Source organism: Strix aluco, chromosome 7, assembly GCF_031877795.1.
Source record: "Strix aluco isolate bStrAlu1 chromosome 7, bStrAlu1.hap1, whole genome shotgun sequence".
In the NCBI taxonomy this organism is placed as follows: domain Eukaryota; kingdom Metazoa; phylum Chordata; class Aves; order Strigiformes; family Strigidae; genus Strix; species Strix aluco.
Window position 1 is genome coordinate 5,771,083 of NC_133937.1, and position 16,211 is coordinate 5,787,293.

At 36.9% G+C, this 16,211-nt stretch overlaps 1 protein-coding gene across 3 annotated transcripts in view; it reads left to right on the forward strand.

The window, feature by feature from the left end:
* The window catches only part of CTNNA3 (catenin alpha 3), a 545,392-nt gene that overhangs the window by 396,221 nt on the left and 132,960 nt on the right, over positions 1-16,211 (forward strand). For all 3 annotated transcript variants that reach the window (XM_074830309.1, XM_074830310.1, XM_074830311.1), the window contains one exon: positions 8,537-8,737. In XM_074830309.1, coding sequence (XP_074686410.1) covers positions 8,537-8,737 — 201 coding nt within the window. The remainder of the gene's footprint in view (positions 1-8,536; positions 8,738-16,211) is intronic.

Here is a 16,211-nt window from a genome sequence, read left to right on the forward strand (position 1 = left end):
TAAGTGAATTGGACACATTTACATGTGTACATAAAAGATGAGGTAGATTGTCCCTAAAACGTATAATTGTTCTCAGTTGACATAAGAAGAGTGTGTTTAAGATGACTAGGCCAAATGAAGAGGCTAGGGGCAAGTTGTGTGAGTGCAGATCACCCCTGCATGTTTCTGGAGGAAAGTGTTTCCTTGGTCTTGTAGCCCAGGAGAGAATTGGAGTATGTAGATAGAGAAGTGACCTCTATGCAGCAGGGTATGCTTATGTTTTTGCTTTTTCTGGTTTCTCCTTATCTCTTGCCCATCCAGGTGTCCATGCTTCTGGTCTACTTTTTCTCTGCTCTTCCTCTCTCTAGATCCTATTAGACATCAAGATGGCCTGTATGCTTTTACAGTGTACTTCCTTGTTTTCAGAGATCTCAGAGCCTGCTTCATGTAAAGTTCTAGGAAAGAAAAGAGACTTAAGCATACTGAGAATTTAAGACTGTGCTTCCTTTATTTCCCCAAGATCCTGGAATATATCTGGATGCTGAAAGGAGAAGCTGACAATCCAGGAACCTGTCTCTAGGCTGAATTTTGTGCCCAAGAAATTGAGGGCAAGGATTGAAGGACAAGCAGTTAACATCTCAAACCAACCAAATCTTATTGTAATCGTGTTAAAATGAATGAAGGAAAGAAATAAAAGTCTGGAAAGGATTAACATTGCTGTAAGGTTCTCACTCATGCAGGGAGAGAAATTTTCTGTAATCTGAAACCTTCATTAGCCAATTAAACTGATCGTTTTGGGCTGCCAACTCTGTAATTAATAGACACTCACTTTAAGAAACATTCTTATTTTCAGAGGTTCTTTTTTGGTGGCTATGTGGTGGGAGACTTTTTTTTTTTTCGGGGGGGTGTCTGTTTGTTTTTTACTTTTTTGCTTTTTTGAGTTTAAATGCTAACATCTTGGAATCATTTGTGCATATGTGAATGAAAATAAACCTTAAGGAGAAGCTGCCAACTCAATCAATACTTTGTTCACCCTAAGGTAAAATGCGAAAGAAATACACACTTTGGTTAGTATTTTCTGTGAACAGAACTGAAGTTAATGTTTCAGACTACAGGTTGAAGTTTCTAAAAACACAAACAAGAAATTTATTATACAATTTAAAGTGTTGCTTCCCTTTTTGTTCAAAATTCATCTATAGGGATGTGCACAGATAGTGATAGATACTGAAGAACTTTCAGTATCTTGTCTAGGGGGGTGCTTTTATGCCATCCCCTCTTTTCTCTGCCCACATTCATCTTCCTTTTCCATCCATATTCTGTTGTCTTGTAGCTTTTGTCTTGCAGCCTTCAGCTCACTGAGATAGCTGCCATATTTTTGTGCTTATGTCCCATCATACTGGACTCTTAGATTTTACCTTTCTCCAAGTTAGCTCACTTTTTCCTGGAACTCTTTGACACACTTCCTAGGCATGTTCTTCTTTCAGGAAAATTTGTTCTTGCAGCCTGGTACCCATTAACATGAGACATACCTATTAACTCAGGAGGCTTTTCCAAATCTGGTCTCTCTTGACATCATAATTCCCCCTTCAGGAAGATATTGTAGTTGTGGCAGACTTTCTCAGTGTTGTTTAAAAGTAATAATAATTTGTTTTATCTAGCACTTGAAAAGAAAGACATTTGCACCCATTTCTCTGCATCAGTTAATTTCTGGTCTCCACAGGCAATTTGTTCAAGTGTTTCACTGTACTCATGATTAAGAATTTTTATTTTTTTTTTAACCCTTACATCAAGTCCTAAGTTTCCTTTGAATTCAACTTCTGACCAATAGCCTGTTGGCACATTTGTCCAGCTTGTCAGGGTTGCTCTGAATGGCCAGCCAGTCAGCCAAGTCGATGTCACCTCCACACTTGCTGAGGATGTGTTCTGTGACATTGCCCAAGGTGTTAATGAAGAAGTTAAACAGTGTCAGCCTCAGCATCAATTCTTCCTGAAGAGCAGCTGTCCTAACTAGCCTCCAGTTTGACTTTGAACTACTGACCACTCCTCTGTGACCCTGATGGTCTGATCGCCACTTCACCCACCCAGATGCTATCACTCTAATTTTTCTGCAAGGAGGCTATGGGAGACTGTGTCAAAAATGTTCTTGAAGCAAGCGATAACCAATGCATTCCCCTCATCCACAGAGCCAGTCCTTCATCACTGAAAGCAATCAGTTTGGCCATGCTTGATTTGTCCTTAGTAAATTGATGCTGTTCTGAACACCTTCCTGTCCTTCATGTGCCTGGAAATGCCTTGAGGTCTTCTTCCATAATTTTCCAGGAACTGAGGTGAAGCCTTAACCTGTAGCTTTCTGGATCCTCTTCCTTACCTTTTTTAAGATGGACATGACAATAGACATTTATGTGCATTTTATATTTTAACTGCATGTGTCTAAAAACAGAGCGTTTTGGAAGCACGCAACATGTGTGCATTTGAGTAAATATCAGACCATTGTCAACCGTGCCTCTCAGTACCACTCTTGGTCTGAGACAGAATGACAGTGTTGTCAGGTGTATTAGCAACAAATAATATTAGAAATTATCTAGTTTCTTAGTTTTGGCAGATAAAGTATATTTGGTTAATATAATCAGAGAAGAAAGGATATTTATTTTCCTTGTTCTGAGTAATTCTTTTTCTCCATTTCTTTATTCATTTAAAAATTCTTCTATTGAAGTTGCCAGGGACCTTGAACATTAAGTGTTTACCAGTGATTTCTTTTTTGAATAGTGGCTAAGACACTGTCTTACTTGTAGAATGCAGATATTATATTTAAAGAGTCCCAACTGCCAAGAAAATCTATTCCATAAGATTGCTTGTGGAGATTTAGCCTTGCGTATTCTCTGAACTTCAGTATGTAGGAAAAAGGTGGGAATTAAATGCAACTTCTTCTTCTGTCTGAATACAGGAGGAATGATAACAGGGAGTTGTATACTGGGACTTCCATCTTCCACTTAGCAGTCTTGTTCTCTTAACTTCGGCACCAGAAATTACTAAATCTAAGTATGGATATTATTAATAATTGTTTGCTTTCAAATACAATTTTGGGATTCATCAAAGCATTATGAATCTGTGGGAGCACGTTTTCTGCCATACTAGGTAGTGCCATTATTGGAGAACTTGAAATCCTTTTCTGAGTAGCACTATAAGGTACCATGTCCAGGAATAGGAGTGGTCTGAAAAGAAATTTGCTTTTTGTACAAAGTTTCTTTGCTCCCCGTTTTATCATGCCAACAGATGGTAAAAGACAGAAATCATTTTGGTCAGGCTAAACTATCACTGCATACATTTGTACATCTAATTTTATGGTATAGGAATTGCAGGAAAGTATGTTTTATTTTCCATCTTCTCTTCAGGAGACCAAACAAATTTAGTTTTCTAATGCTTCTTCATATACCATATTTCTTAAATCTCTAATAATTCTTTTTCTTTTCTATTTTTTTCTGTAATGTCTCCATTTGGTCCACAATTTTCTTGAACTGAGTGGAGAAACTTTTAAAAGAATCGCTTCAACTGAGGCCTTATCAGTGCCAAGTGGAGTGGAAGGGCATCACCTGTCTTTTTCTTCAGATGACATGCAAAGGAAGAGCTATTGATTTTATCACAGAGAGGCTGAGTCATGGATTTGTCAAAGACAGCTTTATTATCCAGTAGTTAGCTCAGCTGAGAGATGATTTTTGGCCAGTACAACTAACACCAAGATCCCAAAGGAAGATCAGAAGGTACAGTGCACCACTCACGATAATTGCTGTGGTGACCATGGCAATCTGACAATTTCTTTAAACATCTATCAATCCACTGTTACAATTACCTCTTATACTAGACATTCTGACTCATGACAAAGAGATGGTACATCCTCTTAATCTTCTTTTTCTGCTTTGGAAAGTAGGATGCTTGGATGAAAATCAAAAGTTGATCTAATGCATTTTGTACAGGAGGGGGAAGCATATATAAGAAAGATACAGTTTAGAACAATTTCAGCTGGACTGTCATCAGTGCTCATTTCATTCCTTTTCCATTAGATGTGCCAAGGCAAATGTAGAAGCTTGTTTGTGCCTTAGGAAAATTAACTTAAGCAGCATTTTATTGATTGTGAAGTAACTCATCTAGGAGGAGCTTCAGAACATTGTGAAAGTCTGCATGTCGGCTATGGATATTCAGATATTCACTATGGATATTCACTGTGTAGTACCCATGTGTGTGGACGAGGTCATTTATGCTCATTTCGTGCATGTATTGTCTGCATTCTGTAACGCTGACAAGAGCTTTTGAGTTTTTGACATAAGTATGGCATTTGTCAAGTTCTCAACTGATCTTTTACATGAGACTATGGATGGATGTAGCAAGAAAAGATGTTGCACATCTTTTCTAGTACAAGGTGGATGGACAATATACCGTTAATAAAATCTGTTTCTGTCTTTAGCTTCTTTGAAACACAACATCTGGAAGGATATATCACATTCTAATGTATATTCCCTGATATTATTATGGATTTTGATAGTTAGATTCTAAAATGGCTTAAAAGAAGTCTTAACAATTTGGAAGGAAGCAGCTAATTGGGATCTCAGGCCACAACATACACATCTAATTGCATTTCTGTTGAGCATCTAGCCTCAAGTTTGCTTTTTCTTTCTCCATGAAAGTCTCCATGACATCTCCTAGAAGGGTTCGGAAACCTGGAGGTTTCCATCGTGTGTTCCATTCATACAGTATTTCCATTAGGCCACATGCAATATTTTTTTTTAAATTTCCTTCAGATTCATATCACACAAGATAACCAGTGAACTATGTTTTTCCATTGTGGAGATTTCACTTGGTAGATACCAGAAGAGCCCTACCTTTCTATTTACACAGGACTGAGCTCTTTAGTTGTTGTCTTTGCTGAACAGTTAAAAGGCAGTATGTTCATCACACAAAGGTCCTTAAAGTGGAGGCTGCTCTATCCGCTTCCGTAATTATCTCTGTTAACAGTTGGGCAATATTAAACCTAATGCAATGGTGATCTATATTACTTTGTTTTAAGCATAACTATGGCAGCAGAAGTGGGGTTTTGTTAGTCCTTTCTCATGCATTCCGTGCATGTCAGCTCACAGTGCTTTAGCCTTTTTCAACCTTGCACACATTCACAAACTGTTTTGTTTGGAAGCCTCCCACTATGTGGAAAGCATACAGGAACAGATGCCTGAAAAAAGAAAGGTGAGATGTTAGCCTATACAGCACAGGGTAGTCCCTGGAACATCTTTGTGCATCTTGTCATTTGTCCCTTTCTTTCAGTTTCATGTGTTGTGTTTGGCATGGGTGGAACTGAAATAGTTGCCAGTCCTCTCATTGTCCTACTTCCATGTAGATGGTCGTCCAATGGGTTTAGATACAGAATATGCACAGACTGAACCAACAGTGGTAATGAAGTCACCACTATGAAACTTTTCTTTTTCTGCTGACTTTGGAGATTGGTGATATGTACCTGAAAGGGTATGGACATTCCATATTCACAGAGGCATTCTGTGATGTAGCAATTTCATAAACTCAACCAGATTTCATAATTTTTGCATAGGTAGAATCCCAGATACTCATGCCAGACACAGTTAGTAATTCAGGATTACCTAATGATGTGTTTTGTCTGCTGAGCTACCTCGGTTGTCCAATTTATTGTGTAACATAAAATGTAACTTAATACTGATGTACTGAATGGCAGTCATGTGAGCTAATAAGAAACATGTAAACTCTGAATTATTTCATGGCTTAGTGCAAGAGAAGTTTCACAACAGTATTTCTGAAGATAGAGCAAATCTGTTGCATTCACATCTTGCATTCCTAATGTTCTTGTATTACATTCTCTAAGAGATAAAGCAGATTTTAGGTCTGTGTAGGAAAGGAAATTCAATACCAAAATTAATATGGAAGCTTTTAAGACGTGTTTAAGCTTTAAAGCCATAAACATATTTTCTAATTATATTTTATGGTATTACCCTCTGTACCATAAGTTAAATTCTATATACACATTACTTTGCCTGACAAAATGTAGTATGTCCTTCAGTATTGGTGGTATAGATGGGAATACTAGCATATCACATACCTGTTCTCTCTGTAACTCTTGACATTACTGAGACTGTCTTCTAGCTTGATCTGAATTCTTACTGAGATCTATTAGCCTTTGGTTTTATGACCAGTCTGTCTTTAGTACCAGTATTTTCTCCTTCATCTCCATACTTCCTGCTGATGCTCTTTTTTCCATTACTATATATTTGAGTATCAAAAAATAGTTTGTTAAGCACAAATACAACTTTACTATTGCCATTTGAAAAATAGCACAAATGCAGCTTTACTATGGCCATGTGAAAAATGTCAAGAAAATGAATGTTCAGAAAGACAGAAGGGTAATAATTTATTTTTGAATAAGAATTGTATAATTCTTCTTTGCTTGGCACCCTTCTGCATTTGTCTACATTTTTATTTCTGACCGTGTAAACCCAACAATTGCTTCCATCAGTCTTTAAGCAAAGATTTTCTCCTTCTGCTTCCCTCTAGCCAAATCTTTGTTCTTTTTTAACTGTTCACATTTTGCATGGGTGACTTGGAAATGATCATATGCCATGCTTATGTTGTATTTATGATTTTTATAATAATTTATCTTTTCTGACTGTCCTAGACACAAATTGACATCTCTTTAGTGAGGTCATTACATCCCATAGAGCTGAGTGAAATAGCAAAGAAAGGTTCAAGTTAAGTGTCTCTTCTGTACTGAGTGTTTGATGCCTTTTAGCGTGGAAGTGTGTCAAGCAGCTCAGTTTGTCTCGACCTAGAGCAACTACCACCGGTTAAAAAAAAAGGTCTGTCAAAGAGGAAACGGCAAAAGCAACTTTGCAGTTCTGCCTGCATTGGAGGCGACTGCCAGATATAAGCATGTGTGACCTGTAGGGAAGACAGAGTCAACTTATTTCAACTCCCATCTTTAGCAAACACACCACTGGGTACCTCTTTGGTTAACTGTACCACATCCACTTCTTCAGCTCCCAGGTGTCTCTTTGTCTGTCTTTATCAAATATTGAAGAAACCCTTTGGATGTTAAATATTGCCTATAGTCAGAATATAGCAATTACCATGACATATATTGTTGTGTTGTCTTTTTTTAAATAGTGCTATTGCTGAATAGCCCTTTTCTATTGCATCTTTCAGCTCTTTAGTAGAATGATTTTGTGCATGTTCATTTCTTTTCTTAAAACTTTTTACTAGGAGGATCATCATTAACCCATTTAATGTCTCATTCAAGAACTGGTGTCTAAGAGACTTCTTGACTTTCAGAGGTTCTGTGTCAGAGGTTCTGTGTTTCACATAGATTAGCAGCATCTCCTTGCCTATTCCCAAACTGTGTGTTCTGTTTTGTGCCAGAAATGTAAAATTTTGAATGTATGTCTATTTGGACAGGCAGAAGGTGACTATAGCATGTATATGTTTTAATTGGTAAAGTTAACATGGATAGGCTTTGGATAGGTCATCACAAATCAGTTAACTAGAGTAAACCAATAGCCATACTGTAGAACAGATGAAGCAAACAAGAATTTCTTCATTTACTCAATGTGGCTTTGAATTTGTGAGGTGATCATGAATTCTGAAGAGGAAAATTCCAATAAGGAAGAGAATATTGTAGGAATGAAAGCATGATAATAGAACAGAGAAATCCTGCCATTAGGCAGTGACAGAGATAGCTGAATGGGGGAAGTACTATGTGTTAAGAAGGCTTAGTGAAATAATGTAGCTGTAGCAGGAAAGCCATTGCTGCTTAATTGTGTTAATATATTGATAAGTGCTACTGGATGTATGTGTGTATAGATAGATATTTGCACATATTTATTTGAATGTCACTAATAGCATATAAACCAATAATATACATAGTAATGCAGTAAATACATTACTGTAAATAAGAAATGTAAACCATATAGCAAATATGTATTCAATAAAAATTTTATAATAATGATTCATATTGCAATCATTTAATAAGTAGTAGTGTAATTTTAGTACCAGGGAAAAATACTGCTCTTTCTATTCACATGAGTTTGATTTAGCGTGAACATCCTAACACACTGATGTAAAAGAAATTAGTTTAGTTGTTGGGGCAATTGTTTGTCAGCAGAGATTCATCTCATTATGGAACCTTTTGTCACAGTGGCTTAAGGTTTCAACAATAAGTAACAGCTTTAATCCCTTGAAATTTTCCTTCATTCTGCAAATATTCACTACATATGTAAATTTTTGTGGTTTTCATATTTTTCTAACGCTTTCTGACTCAGTATTTTATTGTTGCTGTTGCTTATAGGAGACTATTACTGTACCTTTAAATTCTAGGAATCAATAAATTGTTTTAAGAATTTCAAGGACAGTTCAGTGTAGATTTCATATTGTAAGTTTTTTATCCACACCTGCATTTCAACAGGGGAAGAAAAAATGCAATCAACTCTGAGTCTAAAATGTGTCTGATTGTGTAAGAGGTGCCATCTTAAAAGAAATGTTCTTTTATTTGCAGAAAGCCATATTCTTGAGGATGTAAACAAGTGTATCATTGCACTGAGAGAGCAAAATGCGGACAGTTTAGATCGTGCAGCAGGTGCAATCCGAGGGCGTGCTTCAAGAATAGCTCATATTGTTTCGGGTGAGATGGACAATTATGAACCAGGGGCTTACACTGAAGGAGTGATGACGAATGTTCAGTATTTATCCAAGAATGGTAAGTCTGATTTCTAAGCTATGTTCTCAGTCTCTTTATTGATATAAACTTTTCTTTATATGCCACAGTTAAAGTGAATCATGTGATTCTCTGGTCTAATGAACTAATTATGCACTAATGATTCACTGTATGGTCTCTAGTCTCCTTTTAGCATGCTCTCCAATTATGATGATACCATGCAGTTCAAAACTATTTTTTAAAATTTTATTTGAATTACATCGTTCATGTAAGATTTTTTTAAGTTATGGAAGGCTTTTACCAGAATTAAATAAACACAAGTAACAGTGTTTGGAGACTTGTAACTGATGAGGCAGCAGCTTTCCACTTTGTAGCACTGGCCTCACCACATCTGTTCTAAGCAGATGAAAAGCAAACTCGGAGAAGGAGAAGCAGGTTCATGATTTGTGCGTACCACACCACTTTAAGGACTGTTGAGCAGTGGTTATATATCCCCAAATATCTTCAGTTTTACTAAGGAAATTTGGAACTTCCTAAAATGGTTAGTAGTGTCCGTTTACTTTTTCATAATATTAAAAAGGAGGATATCCTATATTGGAATATCCCTGTACTGGCAGCAGGGATGCAACTGCACTATTCTATAAATGGTTTCTGTTGTTTACAGCCGTTGTTTATATAAATGACTACCTGGCCTTTCATAGTGTATATACTTAATAAAAAGAAATTATCTCTGGAGCTCTCAGGACTTCCATGTTTTCAGTGGTTGCAAGTCTAATAGTTGGGCAGTTTAAAAAGTGCTATTAAGAAATTTTCTGGCAAATCTGTACATCTCTGAAATATAGGATTTAGCTTCCTGAACTCAGTAGTCTAAATCCTAGTTCTGCCAGTCTAAATAAATTTCTAGTATCTTACATTTGACTGACATTTACTTTATTTTACTGCAAGAAAAGACAGGAATGTTGTTTGAGCTCGCTCTTAATCCGTTCAAATATGTCCAGGACAGAACTGTCTTCATGTGAACAAGAGTGAACTGATATCGCAATGAAGTGGCAAAAGGAACAGAATAGTGAGAAGAGTTTGAAGTAGACTTGCCTGTTGTTATCTTCTTTTCTGACATTTTGATGAGAAAATCTGAAAACTTTCAACAGGACATCCTTTTTTTCATAACTTCTGAAAGTGCTATGACAAATACCAAGGGAAGGAACAATTATATGAAAGCATAGCTTTGATTCCCATCTAAAAACTGAGCCCTTCTTTCTTGAAACTGGTAGTGTTTAAACACATTAAGGGTTGACACTGATTTCTGTTCTGTTGCCTTGCTTTGACAGTAATATATAATGTACCTAAATCTGTCTATCTATAAAAGACAGGAAGGCGTAAAACTGGTTTTGGTTGAAATGTTTGCCTATGTCAAGGGACATCAAGCATGGTGTCATCTCAAATGTCTTTGCCGTACTTCAGACCTAAGAATCCACTATCTTTACACGATTCAATAGGAGTGGAAAAAAGGAACATGTACTTTTCATTCTTACCTGTATTTATATGATCTGCAATGAACAGACATCAAATCATGCAAGGGTTTTTGATTGCTTGATGGTTTTCTTTTGTTTTGTTTGTTTGTTTTAACTGTTTCAGCTTACAGGGAAAATGCAGGTAGGCTGCAGCCCTCAGGTGTGACCCAAAACATTCTATCACTTCTGAGTCTTTCAGGAGCCAGCTGATTGCAAGGTGACACTTCACTAGAAGAGAACTGTGTATTTATGCTGCCATTAGCTCCTAAGATACCTTACATGAGTAACCTAGGGCAGTGAAGTGCATCCTTTATGCCCAGTGAAAACGTAATGCTTTACTGAAGATAAATTATTGCGGGCAGAGTATAGAGTTAGTGAAAATGGAATTATAGAATAATAGTGTACACAGAAATTGCAGAGAAATAAAACAAAAACTAAAGAGAGAATGGGAGCCAGAAATGGGAACTATGCAAATTGGAGGTAACAGGACAGAGAAATTGTGCATAAAGGGGAACTTATACATTTACTGTTTTTTAAAACAAAGACTGAGAAATTGTGGCATATATGTTGAGGTAACTTAGAAGAAAAAAAGAAGTTAAATTCTCTGCATTACAGTACATACAGTACATATAGAAAAGAGCATAAGATCACTGAATCTGTCTTCCGCTGGAAGACATCAGGCGTATTTGAGATGGTAAAGTGAGCTATTCAACAATAATAGTGTGATACTGCCATACAATGAATATTAAAAACCAGTGCTTAATTTCTTAGTTCAAGTTGCGTAGTCTTGTTTAGGCACAAGTTGTTGACAGCTGAAGAGCTCTACAGCACCATACAATGGAGTGTCTGCTTTCTCAGGTTTATGTTTTGCTGCTCATTCATTTTGCCCCTTCCCTTTCACCCAAGAAGAAAAACCCCAAGCAAACTAACAAGGCCCCTTTCTGTTGTGGAGTCAAGCTCTTAGAAGTTAGGCAATACCAGGCCTAAAGTTGTCTTTGCAGCCTTGATTTGCACTCGGTATGTGCATGCATTATGACACTGTGATTATGTGGTCATGCACAGTTATGTTACAAAACAGCTGCCTTTTTAGGTCACTGAAATGATTTCAGTGTCACGGGATGAACCTGCTTTAGACATATGCCAGGGTCACATATTAGAGGAGACTGGTGTCCCTAGGATTAATTTGGGAATTAATGAAGCAGAGGGCTGCAAGAAGAGAATATTTGATCTGATATTGAGGATAGTTATGGCTGGACTCATGATTTTAAAGGTCTTTCCCAACCTAAGTGATTCTATGACTCTGTAGTTCATTTAGAGTGCCACTGTCTGTATAGAGTGCCTCTGTGATACTGTGTAAGTTCATGAGGCTACAGCTAATGGTGGGGTGCAGGAATGCTTCCTAACTCCTGGTCTGAGTGAGCACCATGCTGACTGTGTCCTTCATCTACATCACAATAAGATTGGGACATCCTCTGTCCCCTCTTTTCTCAGGTTTCAGTGGGACGGGCATGTAGGTAATGTGGGTAGGAAAGAGAGCTGCAAAGCATTCCAACCAAGTCCCTACTCTAGATGATTGGAAGTCAGCACTGAGAATCATGCCATGGAAATGCGTGCCCCAGGGTCTGTATGAAACCGTTACAGACCACTGGGGAAAAGAGTGTTCAATCATGCGGTCTGTATACTCCATGCAGGCAATTTTTTAAACCAGCATTTCCTATCTTGTTTTTACAAGTGCAAAGGTAGGAGAGCTTCAGGCTGTATTCTGGTATGGTTAAGACTGTGAAAATGTTCGTACTGGTACCTCTCTGTCATTCCTAGTGTCTGGCACTGTTGATTAGATTGAAATACGCAGATCCTTGCATTTTGGTAGGATTTGTGTACCGCTGCATGAAAGCAAAATGAAGCCTTTGGAAACACTGTTTACAAAAACCTAAGGTATTTCCACTTCAGAACTGGAAGACTAACCTTGTACTGTATTTTTAAAAAAATCAAAGTCTACTCTGTTATTTTACTGCCTGCCAGAATCTGCAGCAGTTAAATTTAAGTAAGCAATTTATATTATGGCATGTATCTGTTGATATAGGAAAGAGCCTATATTTATTGTAAATTTTGTCTGCAGTTTTGCTTTCATGTCAAAGTATAATGATATACTATATACATATATATGTATGTAAACACATATATAAATCCTCTAGTTATTTAGATATAAGGATCTTGTAGAAAACAAGGAAAAGGCTGGAGACAAAGATGATAAATATTTTAACTGTCTTAAGGAACTAGTGGAGGTATCTTTCTCTGAATCATGGAGTTTTGAGTCCATGTTTTTTTATTTCAATAGTGCTGATGGAATTACAGCAAACCATTGTCCACAGCTTCTTACAACCATAATTATGAAATATATTATAATTCACATAGGGATAGGGCTTACTTTTAAGTTTAGGAATAGTAATGAAGTTGCATTTGGAATGAAAAACAAATGTAACTGTTCTCAAATTAAAGGTCAGCTGTAGGCATTGTTCTGAGACAGATACTGGCATGACACAAAATACTGTTCTCAGTCCCTTTGAAGTATGGATTAAGACAGAGTTTAATCTCTGAGACAAAATGGTGATATCAAATGTAAAATTGAACATGGATTTGAAAATTTCTTCCTGCCTCAGAAAATGTTTATAAACCTGTGTCCGTAACTGTGGATTCCAAATACTTTCTCAGTATAAGAGGAACATAAATTAGATTTTTTTACAAATACCCCATGCCTAAATTGTGTCTCCTTGAAAGTCGTTAAAACTGTTATTCATGTGACATTTGCGCTCATAAACTATGAAGTGTAGTAACTGAATTAACTGGAATCTAACAGTTTTAGAGATTACTGCTCTTCTGATGTGATACCACCAATGTTACTTGTAATTGGGGATTGAAGGGCAAAATACATAAGAGGTGGTTTTTATTAAGTGAGTAATCATCTGGGTAAGTACAAGTTTTTAGACAATTCAGAGTGAGGGAGAAAGCAAACAGTCCCCATGACTTAATCATGAGGCTCAAGGAGCTTTATGTTGAGTATTACATAATCATAAGTCTTTGATATAGCAAGGGGGATACCAAGGACAATTTGTGTCCCCATTGTCCCCTTGAGAGCTGTATAGGCCTATTAATTCTAATTAAATATTCTCCTCAAATTTCTAGCAATTATGCATGGCCAGTTCACACATCTTGTTCTTGTGTCAATATTAACAACTCTTCTGCCTCCACCTGGATTAAAACCACTTGGCCCCAGTGGGACAAACACAAACCTCCACAAGTTTCAGTTACCTTTTTTCTGAAGTCCTTTCCTATGATTTTGTCCTAAAATTCTGTTCCTCCTGACCCAGTTGTCTTCTGTATTGGCAGCATGTTTTAACATCATACCGTTTGCCAGTGTCACTAATTAATTTATTTATTTGTTTATTTCTTGGTCCAAAGATTGTTATTTTGGCCACCTTCCAGAATCTTCTCTCACTTTATAGCCCTTTCAGTGTGATCAGTTGTATAGCCTCCATACTAATACTGATCTACTCCACCTGAAACAGAGCTTTCCTGTACGGTACTTTATTAAATGATTCTGCAGGGTGGATTAAATCTACTGCATTGCTTTCCTCTGGGAAAAGATTATTTATCTTAGCACTAAAAGAGACTAGTGTTATCTGATAGGAGCTTCCTTCCATCTTCTGCTTTTTATTTAGCTTTTCCATTTCTTGCATGCTTATGTGCACAAGCTAATGACTTCGTATTTTCCTAGATGCTTCACTTGCCTTTTTCAAATACAGTTTGCAGGCTTGTTGCAACAGCTTATGCAAAATGACAGTTTCCTTTGTCCACTGTCTGAGCCTTTTGCAGTAGGGATTGTCTGTTTTCTCCAGTTCAAGAATGTTACCCTCCCTCTCACCCAAAAGAAACCTGCTAAGGAGGAAACATAGGAAGGCTTTGTGGTCTGTTTTCTCGTGCCCACTCTGACATTTGGTACTTATTTTATCCTCTTTTGGCATGCCATCTAAGCCAGAATGGGAAGAGAGAAGCACCTCCAGAGACTTCATTGATACATCTTCAGATTACATAGGATGAATCAGCTGTTGAAGCTCCTTACCTCTTCTTGTAGTATAAAAGATACCAATATGACCAACTTTAGGTGATTTACTTGAGAGTAGCTAGAGTGAGGTGGATGAATCTGACTCTTTCTGCAGTGTATGCAAAATTAAGTTTTCATTCATTTAAAAGGACAAGTATTCTTAGTAAGAAAATATTTCCCACTGCTCATTCATCACCCTCAAAATGAGATTTATATATAATACTTGCTATTTGAGTCTGTTTAGTTTTCAGAGTTTTTTACCCTTGCTTGTGAAGCCCAAAGACTGTTAAAGAGGACTGAGTTTTCACTGTAAAATATTAAAAAAAAACCCAAAATATTTGATGGAAAAATCAAGGCTTGAGTATACAAGCTTATGAAATTGGTGTACAACTCAGACAAGGAACAGCTTGTAAGAAGCTATTCAACAGAGAATTATTTTAAGAGCTAAGAGGAAAAAAAAGCATTAACTAGTAAAAATGCTGAGGATGTTTGCATGACTTAGCCTAAAATATTTTTTGTTTATAATTACATGATGACTGTAAGAGTATAGCTTAAGCAATAACCCTTCATTCTTGTGACTTTATTACTGAGTCAGAAACCTCCCTTCGGTTAAGTCTGCAGCTAGATTTTTTTTTTTGTAAGGCTCTGTTCTGATCCTTCTGTGAAACTATGTTAAAAGTGTTGGCTTTAAAGAACATGAGATTTGCTTCAGATGTGAAGAATGTTCTGAAAAATAGGAAGAAATGTAATCAAATTTTTTTGTATTCCAGATAATCAGAAAATGACCCTGAACATAATGCCATTTCTTTGTGACAATTTTTCTTCATTTCCTGTAGCTTAAAATTAGCTTTTCTTCAGTGTTAATAACAGTAATGTCCATGTTGATTATAAACACTGTGTGGGAGTCGATGCCTTTAACTATACATTTGCTGGCTTTAAAATGCTGTTGCACTTAGTGATCGTCCAAGGTACTGAGAAGCAACTCCTCTTCAGTGCACTGTTCCCACAGGCTTTGTGCAGTAAAAGCTTCAGGGTGCCCAGTGCACACGCGCTGTCTAGGGCCCTAATCCTTAAACACATGGTCTCCAAATACTTTCCTTCTTCTCAAGATAAAAGTTGGTAAGAGTAACATTTAAAACACAGCATTAATATAAAATAAATTTATGTTTTATGAATAAGCTAATAACTTTATTTTTTCAGTTTTCAAATTAGTTTTGATATTTTTTGGTTGTTATATCATTTTTCTGAATTAGAATAATAAATACATTTCTGTTTCCAGCATGGATTTGACATACATGGTCTTGCTCCAGCTAGTTACGTGGGGAGAGGGGAGAGAGTTGAGGGAAGGGTGCCTCAGTTTAAGGGGCATTTGCGGATGAAACTGGAAAAGGGAGGATTTCTTGTGAATTCTAAATCTTGCTCCCATGATAATGAATTTGTCATGTACCCTGGTGAAGCCAGGTTTGCTTGCAGTCTGATTCTGGAGCAGAGGACACTTGTGTAAGCCTTCCTTAAAGTAGGAACTCCACTGCTGTCCTTCTTTCTTTAATTTCCACAAGCCCTTAGTAAAACCAGTTTTTTATTTCTGTTAGGGGAAGTGAGAATGATAAAAAAGTAATGTGCAGTAAGTGCTTTTTTTTTTCCCTGTCAGTATAAATCTGTGTGTTCCAGGAGACAATTTTTGTTGGGTGAGTTTGTTTCATGTGTTTGTTGGGGGTTTGTTTGTTTGTTTGTTTTGTGGGTTTTTTGTTTGGTTGGTTGGTTTGTTTTTTCCCAGTAGAATTGCCCTTCTGTGTTCTTCATGTGTGACACTTTGTGATAAATCTTCACTGCTTCTCATCACTTGAGTCTACTTTAAGAAATGACTCATGACTCTCCAGTGTGTATATAATCTTGATCTATC